Consider the following 16,236-nt stretch of genomic DNA (forward strand, 5'->3'; position numbering starts at 1 on the left):
ACGCGCAGGCTCAGCGGCCATGGCTCACGGGCCCAGCTGCTCCATGGCATGTGGGATCCTCCCGGACCGGGGCACGAACCCGTCGCCCCTGCATCGGCAGGCGGACTCTCAACCACTGCGCCACCAGGGAAGCCCAGTACTCTTCTTTTGACTTGCCCAAGTGGTTATACATCCACATGAACAGAGGAGGTACAAGAATAAAGGTCTCATGTAAAATAAAATGCAGATCAACAGTGGCACTTGCCACATATCGAGTCCCCACTTATTCATCAGGAAATACAAACTGTTTCAAAACATCTTTATATCTTCACGAAAAGAATATGCAAGAAAGAAAACAATGACAACAGCATTGAAACTTCACTTGGAAGATTCTTTAACTGGGATACTATGTTTTACAATCCCTCCATGATCTGTTCTTGGGCAGAGCCAGAAAAAATACTGTCAAGTACCAAGTTAAGAAAATAACAGCTTTTGTTTATTTCAGAGTGAATTTGTGCCAAAATAGTAAATATGCCATTGTCTTTTGTTTTTGTCTTTGTTCAGTGAAAGTGGGATACAAAGTCTAGACAATGGCAGAAGTTGGGGAGAACAGGCACAGGAATCCCTTTCTGGGTGGTTTAAGTCTCACTGGGATACAAATTATTTTAACAGCCACTGCTACAATCAGGGCTCTCAGGCCAAATAATTCTGATTCCTGACATCGACTCTGGAAGCTTCTAAAAGGCAAAAGCATACACAGTCGTTCATGCTCATTGCTTATATTAAGCAACATAAATCAAAATGCTATTCCTAAAACATAAGAGAGATCTTGTCACGATGCCCAGCACAGAGCAATCACTCTATAACCATTTGCTTCCTTTCTTTCTTATTTCCATTTAACTCAATCAGGCAAAAGTATTTTCCCCAAAAGAGACGCAACAGTTTTCAAAAATACTATTTCAAGGGCCAGGATAAGTAAACTTTACAGAGAAGTTTCAGATGTAGGCTTCTGCTTCCAGAACTAGTGGTGGTGCCGAGGGGTGACTTATGGGACTTTAGATCCCCAATAATCTCCATCAATCCCCAGCACCCCATAAAAATAAACTCAAAATAAAAGCAGTCCTCTTGTTATGAAATCTAGCTTCAAGACGAGTCCCCTTTCAGCCAGATTGAAACCCTGAAGTTACTCTATCGATATTCAGGTGCTACAGTTATCCAAAATCATTACATAATCAAACAGCCATTTATTTTTCCTTATATTAGAGGAAGCAAAGCCAAGTAGTAAGGCTAAATCTTGAGAGGTGGGCAGTCCTGGGTTTGAATGCCAGCCCTTTACTCATTAATGAGAGACCTTAGGAAAAATACTCAACCTAAAACTGAAAGTACCCTCATGTTAATCACTGAGATTAGCCAGTGAAACTGGGGATGCATATCTCAGCAGGCTGATGTAGGGACCAGACAAGATGATGACCATACAGCACCTGGCAGGTCTTAGCACCAAGTGAGTGCTCAGTGAATAGCTCCCTGCATCATCCTTCCTCCTTTTTACTGATTCAAAATCTCTGACATTACATGGTCTCCCTCTATTAAGGAAGAAAAAGAGAAAAACTGGCTGAATAACAAAATCATGGCTATACCAACAACTAGAATTGTATTGATATTTGGGGGAGTGTTAATGTATCCCTGAGCAAAAGGATTTTCTATTTTACAAATGATTAGAAAAATTCAGCATCCTGCATGGAGATCACAGAGTTCTGGGAGTCTGTGTTCTCTCCCTTTAATCTCAATAGGTTACTAGCCCTGGGCAAAGAGGAAACATCTCTGCTTCTGTTCAGCTCTCCTTTCTTTATGCTGCACCCTGGCTAAAGGGCAGCCCAGGGAGGAATTGTGTTGCCTACCCTTAGTTGTTACCACGACATTGTTGCCAAAATAGCAGATACTCTGCAGGAGTCAGAAAAGCCTCTTCCAGACATGATATGACTTCTGCTCCTGGCACATCCTCTGTTGTCTGTTAAGGGCCTGACGGGGGCAGTCAGGGACCACCAGAGTCACAAACTAACTAAGGAGATGGAGAGGGGTTTTGAAAATCTTCGGGCTCTCACGTAAAGAGAATCCCAATGGCCTGTGCTTCAGTTCGGAAGATTCCTCTCACCGTGAGGGAACAAAATGATGCTTTGATACCATCTGCAGAACTATGTCATATCTGTTTCATGAAGTTGAGTTCTTTTCCTAAATAATGAGTATTTCAGGGCAGTAAAAAGAATGCTGCCTGGTTCTTTAAAATAGAAACCTGTTACCTGGGACATAGTAGGAACTAATTCAGATTGAGAGAATATACAAACGGACAATGTCCAGACCATGGATAACAACAGAACTCTGACCCCAACCTCTAGAGCAACCAGTCCAGGGAGCCAAAACACAATCCTGGCAGCAATCGGCCCAGAAGGGGCAGGACTTGATTAATAACTGATGGTTTCTCTATTTTTTCGTCCCTATGCCCAACTCTGGACCAACCACAGAAAGCCATATATGCTCCCCAATCACATGAGATGCTCGGCTTCTGATTAGCCCACCTCCAGCTTCGCCGTGCCAACAACCTCTAATCAGAGCACACCTGGAGCCTGCTCTTTTTTTAACGGAAAAACTTTCCCACTCCCCTGCCTGCTTTTGAGTCTCTGCCAAAGGCAAGTGACAGAGGCTCACTCCCTTGCTACAACAAACTGAATAAATAGCTTCTGTTCTCATTTGAATGGTTTTTGCTTAGTTCCGTAAGATTCACTTGTTTGTATCTGTTATATCTAGTATACTAACAAGATCATATTTTAGGATTTGCAATGCTAAGGACTATGGAAACTTAAGCAATGCAATACCACCCTTGAGGCCTCTGGGCAACCCCAAAATCTGCCTAGAATGTGCCTTCAGAAGCCTTCCCTACTCGCCAAACCCACCTCCAACCGCCTTCTCTTTCCAATTTGTGGCTCCAATTATCACAAAGAATTATGTACAGTAATAGTGACCAACCATCAGTTTGCCCAGAACTGCCCCATTTTAGGCACTGAAAGTTCTACATCCCAGGAAACCCCTCAGTCCCAGGTAAACTGGGACAGTTGGTCACCATGCAAGACTCCTCCTCATGCCATGCCGTTCTAAGACTCAGCCTTTGCAGATGTAATTCGTTCTGCCAGCAATCTTCTCTTTTACCATCGACAAATTGTCAACCTGGTGAGCGCCTCTCAATCTGCCGAGCCCGAGCCTAAATGACCACTCCTAGGTCTCTTTGACAACAGCCCATCCCCTAATCCCAAGCAGATGATCACCCCCTCCTCTACGCCACACTGGCCTATATATACTTTTGCGCATATCACATGGCATAGGGATGAGTTGGTTACGGCGTTTAGACTTTCTGACCCTGTTATACAATCATCTCCTTGCAGGCAGGAGATGGACTGTATTTCCCTTTGTGTCTCCTCACTGACGTCATCACAGCAAGCTCATGTTTGTCTGTTTCCTGAGTAAGTGCATTTGTGGGTGATTAAATGGCTTAGCTATTATTTATTTTATTTATTTAACATAATTATAATTACTTATTGAATTCCTGAATATTAACAAATTAATTATTTCTTAATGAATTAAAGTGATTCTCTACAAAAAAGTCCAAAAGTTCCAGATTGAGCCAAAGGGACAGCTTATAAATATTGATATATATGTGGAAGTTGGGTGCCTTGTAAGCAATATACTTATTAATCCATTTCAATTACCCAGATCATTGACCGACCTCAATCTGGGTGGTGTTGTCCTGCCCGTCGTCCAGGAGCAGGTCCGTGAAGCCTCTGGGCTCTGGGGGGTCTTGGCCCAGGCTGGCTCGGTTTGAGTCTACCGCCTTGAGAGAATCCAAGTGCCTTTTCCACCGGTGGCTGAATGCATGGGAATCCACCTCCACCTCCTCTTCTGTTTGTGGGAAGGCCTGAGCAACCTGATAGTGCCCATCTGTTGGAAAGAAAAAAAAATAACGATTTACCACCTGTTATGCATCATTTGTATGCTTTCTAATAGAGAAGAAAAATATTCTGCTAGTCATAAGAAGAGGAAACTAACTCGTAACAGTGAAATCTGTTTAACTGTAATATTTTTGAGTTGGTATGAACATCTCTGAGTAGAATGCAATTTTAGGACACACCATGATAAGTCGTGACAATGGTTAATGTGCAGATCCAGCAGAGTCCCTAAAATAGATATGCAGCCCTAAAGTAATGCACTTTTTTTTTTTTTTTCTTGCGTTATGCGGGCCTCTCACTGTTGTGGCCTCTCCCATTTGCGAAGCACAGGCTCCGGACGCGTAGGCTCAGTGGCCATGGCTCACGGGCCCAGCCGCTCCACGGCATGTGGGATCTTCCCGAAACGGGGCACGAACCCGCGTCTCCTGCATCGGCAGGCGGACTCTCAAGCACTGCGCCACCAGGGAAGCCCAAGTAATGCACTTTTATTCCCTTCCTTGCCCGCCCTTCACACACACCCTTCATAAACATTCTCCAGTTGTTCTGATAAAACAAGCTACAATCCAAACAAAGGAATGAAACTAAATGATTCCCAGCACATTTGAAAATACAAATCAGACATTAATAACTTGTGAGTTTATATTATTTCATGTGAGTTATGCTGGGCAGCAGAGAGAAAACAGAGCATTTGAATGGGTTAAATAATACATGGAATGAACTTTGTGCAAACGTGCTAACCTGCCTTGTAGCTCACAAGTCAGACTTGGTTCATTGCCGGACTCATTTAATAAGCCACGTCCTCGGGAGGCATCACAAACGCTCTTGTTCATTTGAGCTGTTCTCACCTTGGAATCTTGTCAGGGTGGTAAAGGATGACAGTGATAGGCACTTAGAGAAATGGATGGTAAGGCAAGGAGATCAAATCACAAAGGTATTTTAAAGCCATCTGCAGGGACTGGCCTTGCTGACCCAGCTCATTCTGCTACTACAGGAGGGAAAATTAGATTTAATCATTACTCCTAGTCTTTCATTTCAGTGGGTCAGCAGGGGAAGGTGTTCCACAAGTATGGGAAATTCAGTGTCTGACCAAGAACAGTTCTCCCCTAGGCAACTATTACCAAAAGATACGAATTGACAGGCTTTACAACTGGCAGGATATGGGTTCAAAAAGGGCTAAGAGAGCAGTGATTTAATTACAGCTGCGAGGTTCCCATCAATACAAGAACCTTCCAAGAAACAAAAATGTATTTAATGAAGCTTATAATACCATTAAATCAGTTACTTAGAACTCTAATAACCAAGTTAAGGCTTCCACTACTAATCACATGCAAATGGTCTAAAATATCTCCCTTTGAACTCAGAAAGATGCTAATCATTCTTCTAGAGGGGCTATTCTTTGATTTCACTGTGAATTTAAATGATCTGCCACTGCCTAAAGCCTTATTGGATACAGTCTAGAGTGATGCACTACCACATGTTGGCAATCTAGACTTTTCCATGGGCTTGTAGAATATTAGAGCGTAAAAGAGTCACGGAGATGGAAATGGCCAAAAATTCCACAGAAAGGAACCCTAGAGCCAGAAAATGTAGCACTGTGCTCAATTCACAGAATAGCTAGTTGTAGGCTAGGAAAAAATCCAGGTACATAGAGGGTTTATCATGGTCCCCTCCCACCTTCCACACAGTAAATGTTCAATACGTATGTCTGATGAGTATTTTACAGAAAATGTTTCTTTTTTGTTTGTTTGTTATAAATTTATTTATTTTTGGCTGCATTGGGTCTTCGTTGCGGTGCGCGGTCTTCTCATTGTGATGGCTTCTCTTGTTGTGGAACACGGGCTCTAGGCATGCGGGCTTCAGTAGTTGTGGCATGCAAGCTCAATAGTTGTAGCTCTGGGGAGCAGGCTCAGTAGTTGTGGTGCACAAGCTTAGCTGCTCTGCAGCATGTGGGATCTTCCCAGACCAGTGCTCCAACCCGTGTCCCTTGCACTGGCTGGCAGATTCTAAACCACTGCACCACCAGGGAAGGCCTGAAAATTTTTCTTTTTTAAGGTGCTGTCCCCACTGGACATTGAATAATGCTCAATAAATGTTTGTTGACTGACCAAATGAATGAATAAATTGTAGACAGTCTCTTTGGAGCAAAAATGATAGGACCAGGCACAATTAAGTACAGAAGAAATACTGTACAAGGATTCAGGAGACCTGGGGTAGAATTCTTTCTGTTAGGTTTGCTGAATAGGGGATATTGCATGATTTACAAAACTCTCTGTGCTTTAGTTACCCTATATTTCAAATGGAAATGAAAATACCTTACCTGCAAAAGCAGACAGCTTTTCCTGAGTATGTGCCAGGCTCTAAGACTTATGATTCTAGGCAAAGCTACATAAAGCAATTTTATTTGCTTTATTTATATATCCTGCCTCATTACCAAAAATATATGAGGCAGCTTACAACAAAAGTACACAATAAAGTTTTATAACAACCAGATAAGGCCTCGTAGCACAACACTCAGATTAAACTTTAGAGCTGTGCATTCACCTTGCACTAGGGGTGGTGGCTATCTGAATACAAACAATCATGTAGGAGCAACTGAAAATCTACAGGATCCTTATTAGAATGTCAGTGCAGAAAAGAAAGATAGCAAATATCATGTAGTCAATGGATTAAACAGTCCTAGATATAAAAATATTTTTTAAAAAAATCACAGAAAGGGAAAGTCTCCAGCCAGAGGTTTCTCAGTTCTTTATAATGTAAACCAGAAAAAAAAACAATCCCAAATCTCCAAAGAAGTTGTCAACTGTTGGTTTCTTTAAAATAGATGTTATCATTGGATATTAATTGCCTGATGTTAATTTTACCATTGTCCTTTTAGATTTTTATAACATAGGACAAAACATAGTACTTTTCATGATGCCTGTTAGGCCAGTAACATAACACTAGCCCCTGTGGCCCTGGCACAGAGCACAGAGTAGACGAAGCAACTAACACTGGAGGAGCTGTCTGCAGAGGAAGTCTAGTTCTCGTCTTTGATTGCCCTTTCTCATTTTCTTCCCACCTTCTTACCCTAAGAAGGAGCTTCAAAACTTAGGGAGGATAAAGTCCATATTCCCCACTGCTAAACTAAACAAGGAGGCCATCAGACTGAGGTGGCTCTAAAACCTTAGCAGCCTACGTAAGCAAGCTCAAACCTGAGCCTGCGGCTGCCTCAAGATTAAGAAATCAAAACCTAAGGACAGTGCTTCCCTGGTGGCGCACTGGTTGAGAGTCCGCCTGCCGATGCAGGGGACACGGGTTCGTGCCCCGGTCCGGGAGGATCCCACATGCCGCGGAGCGGCTGGGCCCGTGAGCCATGGCCGCTGAGCCTGTGTGTCCGGAGCCTGTGCTCTGCAATAGGAGAGGCCACAGCGGGGAGAGGCCCGTGTACTGCAAAAAAAAAAAAAAAAAAAAAAAAAAAAACCTAAGGACAACCAGTCACAAACTTACAACTAGACTTTTCAGAATCAGGCAAACACTTAAGCTACAGCCAATCAAATAATTTCCTTGTTTTCTTGTGCCTTTTCTCTATAAAATCTCTCCCCTCGTTGGGGTTCTTGGAGTGTTCTAACCACTTCTGGTTTGTGCTGCCCCACTGAAATTGATTTTCAGTCAGGTAAACTCTTAAAATGTTGAATATGCTTCAGTTTATCTTCTAACACCACTTAAGTTGAAATTTGGGAAGTCTGATTAGTGTGTCAAACTCTTGATTTTGTGATGAACATTCCAACTCATTTTTAGCTAGATTATTGGGGAAGGTGAATTTAACAGACAGGTAGGCCTCCCGTATAAAACAAGCATAAATGTTTCCTCTAGCATTTACAAGGGTAAGTCTCCAGACAGCTGTGGGTTTTGGTGTTTGTTTTTCACTTTTTGGCAGTGTTTTATGATTTTTTTTTTTTTGCTTACTTTACTGTTGTATTAATTGCTATTACAGCCGTTGATTAGTTTGCCTCCATGATGGACATGCTTGCTCCTTCTAGAATTTACTACCGTAAACTTTGTAAACTGATTACTCAGTCACTTGCTGGCTCTGACTGTAAAGAGTAAACAAAATCTAAGGAAGGAACTGAGGGTTTTCCAATGTGAAAATTTGTGAGCTTTAGTGCCTAGCCTCTGTGAATTTTCTTTGGGTTGCTATTTTATATCTAATTCTTTTTCTCTGATTAGGTTATGAATAAGCAAGACTACCCAATCATACATAGAGGAAACATTCCTATTTGCTCGTAATTCAGTAGTACATGGTTCATCAAGACTAAAGTATGAAATTGGCTTAGATTTTTAACCCATTTCAGAATGATTTTTAGAGAAGATAAAACAAGTCAAAAATTGATGCTTCCAGAAATAAAGACTGAGAAAAACTGGCAAAACCACAGCCTTGTTATCTACATTGTAAATTACTCCTATGCACTTCATGGGCTTTCTAACTCATAAAAATATTTCAAATGACCCTTTAAACCACCACCAAAACAAATCATTCAGAAGAAAGATGAAGGGATATATGTAATATAATTTTTCCCTTCCCAGCTGTAGCGAAAACAAAAGCAATAGGAGGGATCTTTGAATAGTCTGGTTGAACAGATTGTCTGCTTTCTGTCTACTGTATGTTAATTAAACCACTGATGGAAAACTTTCAAAGATAATTTTCGCCAACATATTTTGCTATAGTTGTTAATCACATAGCTCATGAAAACATTAAATGTATCTAAGGACTTCCATTTGGATATAAGGAGAGAAAGCAAAAAGGCATATTTTTGTATATTTAATATAGTAATTGACCTTAACACATTCTTGAAATACTTTATTTGATAAAAATAGCAGATAAAGTATTACTGAAGAAGGTATTTCATTACATTTCAAATAGACCATCATTATGAAACCCAATAATGTCTAGTTAATCTGAGAGTAAAATAAGAAACTCACGTACATCTTCACATTCTTTGCAAACCTTGCAAGTCTCTTTTGTGCTATCATCTACTATAAAATAAAATCATTTAAAATAAAAACAAAAGGGAAGAAAGCTGTTCTGGGTTGGATGTGTTTATATTTGTGTCTTATCCTAATGATTTTATTTAAATACCTTATATCTAGCTAATAGTTGAATGCATCTTTAACTGTATTTCTTGAGTCTTGCATACAAACCGTACCTACAATATATGTTGAATGACCAAGGAGTAACCACATAAATTGACATGCATCTTGTGTAATGAGGATCCATTATGACTGCACCTTTTGACATGCACTTTGGTCTGCACTTCACAAATGAACCAAATCATTCTTGTGGATCCTCTGCAAAAATGTTAAGACTTTTTACTGCAAACAGATTTTCTGGCTAGATTCATCTGACAATAGATAAAATTATTCGGCTAAGGTAGACTGCCATATGGCTTCACATCTCAGTTTATTACGGAAATGAAGAGGAAATTCCATACAAATGGTTATATTCTTGGTTCTGTCCAATAATGAACTGTCTATGTAGTGGACTTGGAGATTTTGACTGATAGCATTACAGAGTAAGATAGCTAAAGAAGAGAAAGCAGACAGAATGTTTTGTCGAGAGACATTAAAGGGTTTGAGTGGGACCTGGACATCATTTTCTTGTTAAGCTTCCCACATGATCCTTTGTGTCCCCCTGGTTGAGGACCACTGCCCCGTGCTCTAGCCCTACCACAGGTCATGTCTTCACCATCTCTTGCCTCCTACCTGGTGTTACTTTCTTCAAACTCTACCTTCTCCAACCTTTTCTCCATCTGCTATCAGAGATACCTTTCAGATTTATTCACTTCTCTCTTCTGATTAAAACCTCTAAGGCTCCTTACCACCCAACAAAACTATAAAACACCTCATGCCCTTATTCTAACCACTCTTCCCTGTCTCTGCCTCCCCCATCAGGCTCTATGCTCCCACCACACAGAATTTCTCAATCATCTCTTTACCTGCAGTGAATACCTTTGCATGGCGGAAAGCCCTTCCTCACTCCAGGGCTTTAGGATATCTCACAACTCCTTCAGGATCCAGTTCAAATATTGTCTCAGTAAATGGAGCCCCCCTTGACTCCTCCAGGCAGGGCTAATTGAGTTTTCTTCTGTAATCCAATAACCCTTTTCACCTGACTCTTTAAACACTCTTCCAACAATCCCCACTTCAGTGTGAGATTGTGCAGAAAAGACTTAACACAGCAGGCCTGAGACTGCTATCCTTAGAAAATCCTGTTTGCAAGGTTGGCCCTTGGCTGGTGCCTGGTAACTAAGATTTGGGGAGGGTTCCCACCATCCCCTAACAGATAAGAGTGGCTCACTGTGGCTATACTGCCTGGGCAAATGATACTGTTTATGCTGACAACCTGCCTTCCTTTTGGGAGTCTGGAATTTTGGTACACGGTAGATAAAGGTGGTTATGTGAACAGTTCCCAATAAAAACCTTGGGCACTGAGTTTCTAATGAACTTCCCTGGTTGACAGTATTTCACATGTGTTGTCACAACTGGTTGCTGGTGGAAGTAAATGCTTCCTAGGCACTCCCGCTGGAGAGCGCTCTTGGAAACCTGCCCTGCTTTCCCCAGACATTAAAAATGCCCCAAGTGCCTTTTCCTTTTATGAATTTTGCTTTGTATCCTTTTGCTGTAACAAATCACAGCTGAATCTTATGATTCCTCCTATCATATGACCACACCTGAGGGTGGCCTTGGAGACTCCTGACACAGAGATGTCTCAGAACAGGACTTCTATCTTATTTATATTTTTTGTCCCATCAGTACAAACATGGATATTGACATATAATAAATATCCAAAGTTTTCTGAAAAGCAAATGAATGAATGAGTAAACAAATGACTGGCCAGGTTGCTGCTCATCTGAGACAGCATCTTAAAGGATTATGTGTGCGATCTGTTGTCCAGCTTCTTAAGATTTTAACCATGTTTCTTGCTCAGTCAGATAAAAGGATGGAAGAAGGCAAAAACCATGGGAAAACAAATCTATAACAGCTTCTCCTTATCGGATATGAGTTTGACTCAACAAGAGCTCACTGGCCAGTTGGGTGATGTTCAGCAACACTCGTGGTTGCAGTTCTTTCCGGTTCATGAACTCAGTAAGAAACAGAACACATGTCTTTGAAGAATGTGGGCATGGCCAGTGAGACTGAAAAGCTATGAAGCAGTTGAAACAAGGACATTTTAAGTGAAAAGTGGGAAACAAGTGGAGGGCTACTCTACAAGTTTGAAGCGTAAGAGTCCAGGCTCTGGGGCGCAGAGCAGGAGAATCATAAAGGCCTAAGGCCGAGATGTAAGTGGCCTGCATACCCCTTACTCTCCGCCCTTCCCCTTCTCTGACTTCTGAATCACTGCAGGGTTCTTGGTCACCGTACAGTGTTTTTCTGGTGAAGAACATTAGCCAGTTCAAGAAAAAGTACACAGGAAATGAAAGGGAATGGGAAAATGTAACCAAACACTCAATCCAAAATATGCACAAAACCAGTTACACGTTAAAATTGTTAACAGTTTTCTAATCTTACTGTTAAATAAAATAATAAGCAGACATTTCAATTTTATATATAAAATGGTTAATTATCCTATGGAAAACATGATTAGCCTTATGAGCAAATGTTAATATTTAAGACAATTTTAAGGTATTGTTGCATATTTACTAAAATATTAAAAATAAAGAGAAAGAATAAAACTGTGTTAACAGTTATAAAGCAGAAGTGTTCTATGCATTGCTTCTAATAATGGGTTAATAATAGTAATATTACTAATAATAACTAACCTTCATTTAGGGTTGGTAGAATGTCAGGCACTGTTCTAAACATTTGCAAACATTAATGTATGTGGCATGTATCAATACTATTATTAACCCCATTTTACATATGAGGAAATTGATGTATATGATATGGTAAGTGATACACTAGGAAGGTAACCAGAGCTTGATCCACAGGCTTGGTTTTGACTATCATCTAATCTACCTATGATTAATCTTTCAGGGATCAAATTAGCAATGTATCAGAAAGCCTAATGATACGGCACAAAGAAACAATCTAAAAGAAAAGTAAATAAGACAGAAGGCGCTATTTAAAACGGCAAAAATATGTAAATAATCCAGCATGTGAAAACAAATAAGGAATAAAATATCCCATCAAGTTGACTGCCAATGTGAGGAAACGAAACAAAGCCAACGTAAAAACATAGCAGAAAATAATAGCACATTAATATTGATTATATTTTTTAATTATATCTTGAAATGTTGGGAAGTACTTTAAAATAAATAATTAATCTTGTTAATTGGGCATTTTCTATTAACTGCCTAGTAGAAATTTAAAAGAAAAACTGAATTCCTTCAAGTAGACTCAAGCATTTGTTTTACCATGACGACAATCTCCTGTTTTATAATAAAAGATGATTGTCAGAGAACTCAGGCCATCCACTGATTTTTCAGATAAATCTGTCAGATTTGGAGAATAAACTTATTTCCATGTTAGTCATAGTCTACAAATAATCTACAAACAGTGAAAATAGCATTTAATTAAATCTGAGAGTCTTTTAATAAGGTTCTTAGGATTTTCTGCAGAAAACATAGCATCATGAACCCAGAAAGCACATGGAATTTTTAGGTATGTGACCTCCTGCTGTGTGTGAAATAAGAGGGGGCAGCTTTATATAGCTTTTATAGTCCCTCCCAGCTTATAAAAGTCTACCATCTACTTGCTAGCTAAATATCTTGTTAACATATTTTAGGCTATTTGGGATCATGTATTAAGTATTCCACATTTGTTTTCAGATTTACTATTTAATTTGTGAAAATCCATGCATCATGAACTTTAGAGTCTCCATAGCTCAATAAAAAAGTGAAACTATTTGGTAAAATACCTTAACATTTCTCTTTATCATTAGCCATCCTCAACTACCCTTGTTTCCTGTATTCAGAATGGCTGATTTTAAAATAAGGGCTCTGCACTAAAAGCTCAGTCCAGTGCATAAAAAGTGTGACTCTGACAGCCAAGGGAAATGGAAAATTCTGTAAACAAGGACCAGTGATGGCCAACAGCCTCTAAGGAAAATTTAGTCTTCTGAGCCAGAACAGGCCAGAAGGAATCAATGGTTATAATGGTGCCCCATGTCAAAGATGATGTCCAAATGCCTGGGGCCCAGACCACTGAGGGCCTTCTATTAGATTATGGCTGCCAGATGTCTGATAGACTCAATCTCACTGTATATTGTCATCAGACCATATTCAGTTTGTGGGGTCAGATCCATAATGACCCAATGTTCAGCCCAGGCTGACTTAGCCAATGACCACAGATGACAGACAACACATGTATTTCTATCAGATTATGTTGTGTAACTTTTATCTGATTTAAATCATATAAATCATACCATTATCAAAACAGCCCCGAATTTCTACAGGTTAAATGCCCTCCAGAGATTTGTGTGGAATTGGATAAGCAGCCAGTAACACCTGTAATTTCCTCATCACAAAATTATCTCTACCGTTTAATTTTTTAGAAGGTTACGGTCCTAAGGCTAGAGCTGCGTAGCCTCAGGCAATTCAGTCAACTACTCTGGGCCTGTTTCTTTATGAGAAGATGACTTTAGTTAGTAGAAGACACATCACATTCTTAGAATCAAAACCAGAAGTATTTTTCTGAAATGTGATTCTGAAGTACAATCTAAACAAATTATCAGATTAACTGCATCCACACTCCTTACTTCCCCCCCCAAAATAACGAGCAATGCCTTTCACATAATCCAACAACTAAGGGATAAACACCTGGTTTGACAAGGTCTCTAGATCTGGCCTCAGCCCTATGGCCTGATCTGTTCCCATTATGACTAAACAGATAATATTAGCTGTTAACTGTTGAATATCATTCCTGGTTAAAGGTGAAAAATACAGCCACAAACTCTGTATTTTGGGGCTTCCTGCTGTTGCCAGGGTTGATAATGCAGGGTTAACAAAATATAGGCTTAAGATGCTCAACTTTGAGCACCACACAAACACAAAGGAAAGCCATTAAAGAATGCTGAGCAGAAAATTAAAACAATCCTATTTCAGTTTTATATAAATTTAAAAGGCCAGCAGGAAAAATGTCAATAGCAATTAATACTATGTATATCTATTCAATTTTTTGATCTATAAAATGGCAATTGTATATAGTTTATCTTAATATATGCAAGTATATATCCTACATAATAAATTTTTTAAAAGATTAGTCCTCAAATTTAAAAAATGAGCAAATGCCATAAATAGATAATTCATAGCAAAGAAAATATAAATACTAATAAATGTATTAAAATATTTAACATTTTAAGAAGTCAGAGAAATACAATAAATTACAATTCTTTCATATACTACATTCACAAAGATTTATTGTAAAATTGTACTTGTCGATATTTGATAGACTAATTTCTTGAAGCTATTATTAGAGAGTATTGTACTCTCTAATATTGGTAGGGAGATTCCAATTTTAATCAAAATTTCATATGTGCATATTTTAAATCAGTAGTAAAAGTCTTCTAGGATTTGATACTGTGGAAATATTCTTAGATGTGCAAAAAGATTTATGAATAAGTATAAAAAACTGTATATAGTATTATTTGAATTGGGTAAAAGGAAAAACATACATATACACAAAATTTAAAAGAGAAAGAAATACATTATAGTATTACTAGTGGTTTTCTCTGTGTTATGCAAGTTGGAAGCAACCAGTTTTATTCGGTTTGTTCTTTTGACATATCTTTATTTTACACATTTTCTACAATGTGTTACTTCTATAGCAAAGGAAAAAAGCCCCAAGTCTCTACTGTTTGAAAGTCAAGTTCAAACAGTCTGACTTGGTGAAGCCTTTCATCATCACCAACAGATAATTTTCCTAGGCAGAGTTACTTTAATGTGAACTCATAAAACTTTAATCAAACCCATTGCTGTGTTCTTCTCATTATAGTGTAATTATTGATTAAATGCCATTCCTTCACAAACTATCATGAACTTAGCCAGGGGAGGTGTCATGTCTTTATTTATCTTTGTGCTCCTTTTTGTTATTATAATAAATGTTCACTAAAACTGCCCAGGCTGTACAGTCTGTTTCCTTGAGCTACGTCATGATATAGTTGGGGTGGTGACATGGCGTTTTCCATCATGGCTGCTCTTGCTTAAGACAATCTCATTTTTCGGCTTAAAATTCTTAGCCTTATATACTTAGATATGTTGGGTTATTTCTTGAGAAAATTAGAAGCAGCCCTACCAATTTCTGTGCAATTTCCTATATTTTTTAATCACCCTTTTCATCAAGTAAAAGATCTGTGTTACAACATTCTAACTTCAAAGTCCTTTAAAATGTTCACAGAGATTAATACAGCAAAACAAAGTGATTTTCCCCCAAGTTATTCTACTTCTTACATTTGATTCATACATTTAATGCAATGTCTTCACACGATCTTAGAACCACAAAGCAATGGGCAAAACTACTCAGCTTTGATATCTCCAAATAACTTTACAAAAAAATGCTCTATGAAAAAAATCACAGGAAAGATGGTTCTGAATATCAAAGGTATTGTGAAGCAAGGATTCATAAATAATATATTACAGCACAAAGCATATAATTCTTTAAACAAAACTGACGCGTTGTTATTTACATTTAAATAAGAAATACTTTATATACAAAGATGTGCTCACTTCATTAAGACGCTCTTGAGTATTTACTAGCTGACAACTTGCATGATTCATTTACTTGCACAGTTCCCCTTAAGACTAACTCAAGATAGTATTAGGGGTGAAATACCTTGACACAGAAAAAAATATTTCTCTAAATAAAATCATTTGATTTTGAGTTAAAAAAAAGAAACAAACCATGTTCCAAATAGTTTCTTTCATAAGAATGGGAAACTTTAAGGCAAAAATTGGGAAAACGGGGTTTCCCTGGTGGCGCAGTGGTTGAGAGTCCACCTGCCGATGCAGGGGACATGGGTTCGTGCCCCGGTCCCAGATGATCCCACATGCTGCAGAGCGGCTGGGCCCGTGAGCCATGGCCGCTGAGCCTGCGCGTCCTAATATTGGTAGGGAGAGGCCACAACAGTGAGAGGCCCGCGTACCGCCAAAAAAAAAAAAAAAAAAAAAAAAATTTGGGAAAATGATGAGAAATAGAAAGTGGAATATCAGTGTAACTTTAGTTAAGAAATTTTGGTGTCTTTACAACTGCATTGTACTTTTTTTTTTTTTTTTTTTTTTTTTTTGTTTTT

At 39.0% G+C, this 16,236-nt stretch overlaps 1 protein-coding gene across 3 annotated transcripts in view; it reads right to left on the reverse strand.

The window, feature by feature from the left end:
* Positions 1-16,236, reverse strand: part of PLXDC2 (plexin domain containing 2) — a 413,295-nt gene that overhangs the window by 239,835 nt on the left and 157,224 nt on the right. For all 3 annotated transcript variants that reach the window (XM_007447295.1, XM_007447296.1, XM_007447297.1), the window contains exon 2: positions 3,755-3,966. In XM_007447295.1, coding sequence (XP_007447357.1) covers positions 3,755-3,966 — 212 coding nt within the window. The remainder of the gene's footprint in view (positions 1-3,754; positions 3,967-16,236) is intronic.

This window comes from Lipotes vexillifer, unplaced genomic scaffold (genome assembly GCF_000442215.2).
Source record: "Lipotes vexillifer unplaced genomic scaffold, Lipotes_vexillifer_v1.1 scaffold297, whole genome shotgun sequence".
NCBI lineage: Eukaryota > Metazoa > Chordata > Mammalia > Artiodactyla > Lipotidae > Lipotes > Lipotes vexillifer.